The following is a 4,702-nucleotide window of genomic DNA, read 5'->3' on the forward strand; positions in this document are numbered from 1 at the left end:
ATCCCAGCTATTCGGGAGGCTGAGGCAGGAGAATCGCTTGAACCTGGGAGGTGGAGGTTGCATTGAGCCGTGAGCGCACCATTGTACTCCAGCCTGGGCAACAAGAGTGAAACTCTGTCTCAAAAAAAAAAAAGGCGAATTAAATGACTGGAGTCTATCAGCCTCCAAAGAGTTGAGAGAACTGTACCCAAATCCTCTTTCTACCACCAATTCACTGTGACCCTAGGTGAGGTACTCTGTGACACAAATTCTTCCACGCCACAGTATTTATGGGGCACTGCTTTGCACTGGAGACCCGTGTGCGTAAGACATACTGTCCCAGCCCCTTTCTTGGCCTCAGCTTCCTACCCACAAAATCATTCAGACCCTTCCCATTAAAAGGCTGTGGTTTAAGACATGAGTCCCTGCGGCCTGGAAAAGAGGGACCTGGGGATGTGTGAAAGCCTCCTCCAGAATGCTGAGGTATCACAGGGACCCAGAGCACAGAACCACTCTCAGTATCTGAGGTCTAGAGAAAAATGTATTAGCAATACCAAGAAAACTGTTTTCCATCTGCAATGTGCAGACCTCGGAAGTAATGTGACATGTGTTTTGTTCTCATCGTTTGGTTTTGGTTTGGTTTTGATCCCAGCTGAGAAGAGGATGGATTGATTGGAGGGAGAGACAGGAAGCAAAGACAGAGCCTGCTGTCTCCACCCGAGACATGATACAGGCCTGAAATAAGGAAACAGTAGTGGACGGCTGGACACGGTGGCTCACGCCTGTAATCTCAGCACTTTGGGAGGCGAGCGGGTGGAACACTTGAGGCCAGGAGTTCAAGACCAGCCTGGCTAACCCCATCTCTACCACGAATACAAAAATTAGCTGAGTGTGGTGGCAGGTGCCTGTAATCCCAGCTACATGGGAGGCTGAGGCAGGAGAAGCACTTGAAGCCGGGAGGCGGAGGTTGCAGTGAGCCGAGATTGCGCCACTGCACTCCTGCCTGGGTGACAGAGTGAGACCCTGTCTCAAAAAAAGAAAGAAAAAGACAACAGTAGTGGAGAAGGAAAGAAGTCAGAGACAGTAAAGCAAACAAAAGAAAGAAGAGGCAGGGAGGGGGGACACAGGAGTCAAGGGCGAGTTCTGAGTTTCTAGCTCAGGTGGCTGAGTGGTGCCATCGACTGATGGAGGTAACACGGGTGGAAGACCCAAGGATGGAAGAAGATGCGTCCAGTCTGGGACATGATAAGAAGGGCATATGCGATAACGAAGCAGAGATGCTGACATGTCAGCTGGACGCACCATCCCAGAGCCCAGGCGTGAGACCTCAGTGTCGTCAGAATATTTAACAGCGTTGCCTAATCTGAGGCCTAGGGACCGTCTCAGAGGGCTCGGAATGCCAACATTTATGTATGCACATGTGATCTTCTACATAGAGTAGTGTGTAGTCTTCAAGAGATTCTTTAGGGGATCCATGTCCTCAGAAAGGTCAAAAACCACTGAGACAGCTGGACGCCGACAACCAGGCTCACTAGTGTTGTTTTGTTTTTGTTTTTTGCAGACGGAGTCTCGCTCTGCCGCCCAGGCTGGGGTGCAGTGGCCGGATCTCAGCTCACTGCAAGCTCCGCCTCCTGGGTTCACGCCATTCTCCTGCCTCAGCCTCCCGAGTAGCTGGGACTACAGGCGCCGCCACCGCGCCCGGCTAGTTTTTTTGTCTTTTTTAGTAGAGACAGGGTTTCACCGTGTTAGCCAGGATGGTCTCGAACTCCTGACCTCGTGATCCGCCCTCCTTGGCCTCCCAAAGTGCTGGGATTACAGGCGTGAGCCACCGCGCCCAGCCTAGTGTTTTTGAAAGAGAAGCGTTTGCTTGCTGTGTACACTAGGGGGCGATGTAGGGCAAGCCGTGTGTGCTGTATCTGTATTACCCAAGTAGCTGGCTGGGAGGTTGGTTGGTTCTTGACTGTAATTAATTCCCTGCTGGAAACAGCTGTGCCTGCTTGTTAGGCCGGATTCCAGAGTATCTGAAAGTCTTATTTGGTCCTGCAGATGTCTATGAAACAGCTGACCAGGACTTGTGGAACCACGTTCTTCCCATATGGCAACTCTGGCCAGCTGGCCATCAGAATCACAAAACACACACAGCACTAGCTCCAGGGACAGCTTGTTTTCTTTTCTTTTTCCCCCGATCGGAGTCTTACTCTGTCGCCCAGGCTGGAGTGCAGTGGCGCGATCTCAGCTCACTGCACCCTCCGCCTCCCGAGTTTGAGCGATTCTCCTGCCTCAGCCTCCCCAGTAGCTGGGATTATAGGCGCGCACCACCATGCCCAGCTAGCTTTTGTATTTTTAGTAGAGACAGGGTTTCACCATGTTGGCCAGGCTGATCTCAAACGCGTGACCTCGTGATCCGCCCACCTCAGCCTCCCAAAGTGCTGGGATGACAGGTGTGAGCTGCTGTACCTGGCCTGGGAGGGCATTTTGAGACCACTGCATGTCCAAACCCAAACGCATGTGCTTGGCGACACCGACATTCTGGCATTCAGTGTGGTCCAACAGAACGTCTGCGGTGATGGAGACAGGCGGCATCTGGGCTGCCCAACACCACCAGCTACAGGCGGCCACCGAGTCTTTGAAGTGTGGCTATGTGACTGAGGGACAAAATGTTTCATTGTGTTTCACTGTAACTCATGTACATGCAAACAGCGACGTGTGCTGGACAGTGCAGTGCCGCATGCTTGGGCTGTGGGCCTCTTTCCTCCCTCCGCCTCCACTCTGTCAGCACATGCTATGGGCTGTCACTTCAAACTGTTACCCCCGTCATGGCTGGGACCTGTGTCTCAGCCCCCATCGCCTCTCACCTGAGTGGTTACAAAGGGAGCAGGGGCAGCCCCCGCGTCCACCTTTGCTCCTACAGTCTCTTCTCAGCTTGGCAGCAAGAAGGATCCTGCCCAGCTGCACGAGCGTGTCACTCCTCTGACTTCCCAGCTCACAGCAAAAGCCCTTCTGAGGCCTTAAGAAGCCCCATTGCCTCTTCCCCTCCCTCCCCCTCTGTCATTACTCCCCCGCCCCACTCCACTGCAGCCACTAGGTCCTCACCCTGCCCCCCACCCACCAGGCAGGCTCCCAACCCAGGGCACCTGCAGCTGCTCTTCCCTCACCCCCCGCCCCACTCCACTGCAGCCTAGTACTAGGTCCTCGTCCTGCCTCCTACCCACCAGACAGGCTCCCAATCCAGGGCACCTGCAGCTGCTCTTCCCTCAGACACCCACCCACATAGCTCGCTCCCCTACTTCCTCCAGTGTGTGCCAAAGTGTCAGCCTCCCTGACCACCCCATTGGAAACTTCAGCATCAGCCCCCACCCGGCACTCCCTCCCACCTTCCCTGTTTCTTCAACGTTCATCTCATCCACATACAATTTACCTGCTTACCATCTTCTCCCCCTGAGAGCACCAGGAGGGCAGGGATTTTTGTCTGTGTTGTCCACAGAGGTATCCCCAGCACCCAGAGTGCTTGGCACAAAGTGGGTGGTCCAGAAATATTTGATGGATTAATTGATTTGGCCAAGAGATGGGCCAGGAAAGAGGTGACCTCTAACCGAGGTAGAGGACATCCTCGCTGTGAAGAACACTGGGTTCTGAATATAGCATTGTCCAGGATGTCAAGAGACCCAGGCTCAAGTCCACCAAATGGCCTATGCAGGGCCCTTGGCGACTGAGTATGTTTCCTAATCTAGAAAGTGGGAAGACAGAGCTCCGTCTTGCCTCCCTCCTCGGGTAGCTGAGGACATCATGACATCATAAGTGCAGAAGCCGTGTGTGGGCCCCGGGAAGAGCGGAAGGGGTGTGCCGGGCATCCTGATGAGGATTCCCCAGGCAAGCGTCTGGGAGGAGGTTAATTGAGGAAACTGACAGCTGCATCCAACTCACTGAGAGACGGTGGTGGCCAACTGTAATTCTGCGACACACAACAGCTTATTCTTGCAGGCCTTCTCATAGGGCAGCTGTAACCAGACAGAGAGAGTCCCGATCAGCCCAGGCCCCGCCTTCGCCGGCAGCCCTGCCTCCGGCTCTTCTCCTTAGGACGCTTAGGGCTGTGCCTCCTGCTCCCCCTGAGAAGTACAGTTTCAGGGAGGTGAGGGGTGCAGGCTGGGATTGTCCCCAAAGAACAGGGACTGTGACATTCCTGGGTGACATTCCTGGATCTGTCCTATAACATGGGCACACTGTGACCCAGTCCTCTGGCCAAGGTGAAAACTGGGGTGACCTTCACGGAATGTTAGCTGTGCCCATTCCATTGACATCATGCGAATTAAGCAGCAATACACAACTCACGCCTTTGCGCATTTAGGGAGCAGACACCTACGCGAAGAGAAGCTTCCTTAGTCTTTTCGGGTGTAGGCAGGAATGGGGGATACCTAGCCAAATACTGTCAAGGTCCAGGCCTTGGAGGTTCTCTTCCTCATGGCTAGTCATCTGGTTTTTGTTTGTTTGTTTGTTTGTTTGTTTTCAGACGGAGTCTCGCTTTGTTGTCCAGGCTGGAGGGCAGTGGCGTGATCTCGGCTCATTGCAACCTCCGCCTCCTGGATTCAAGCGATTCCCCTGCCTCAGCCTCCCAAGTAGCTGGGATTACAGGCATGTGCCACCACACCTGGCTAATTTTGTTTTTTGTTTTTTGTTTTTTTTTTTTGAGACGGAGTCTCGCTCTGTCTCCCAGGCTGGAGTGCAG

General features: G+C 53.7%; 1 protein-coding gene across 1 annotated transcript in view; it reads right to left on the minus strand.

Moving 5' to 3' along the window:
• ITGAE (integrin, alpha E (antigen CD103, human mucosal lymphocyte antigen 1; alpha polypeptide)) overlaps positions 1–4,702 on the minus strand; it is a 101,934-nt gene that overhangs the window by 29,050 nt on the left and 68,182 nt on the right. Inside the window, exon 18 of the mRNA XM_011980454.1 lies at positions 3,904–3,977. Within this exon, the coding sequence (XP_011835844.1) occupies positions 3,904–3,977 (74 nt within the window). The remainder of the gene's footprint in view (positions 1–3,903; positions 3,978–4,702) is intronic.

This window comes from Mandrillus leucophaeus, unplaced genomic scaffold (genome assembly GCF_000951045.1).
Source record: "Mandrillus leucophaeus isolate KB7577 unplaced genomic scaffold, Mleu.le_1.0 Scaffold212, whole genome shotgun sequence".
In the NCBI taxonomy this organism is placed as follows: domain Eukaryota; kingdom Metazoa; phylum Chordata; class Mammalia; order Primates; family Cercopithecidae; genus Mandrillus; species Mandrillus leucophaeus.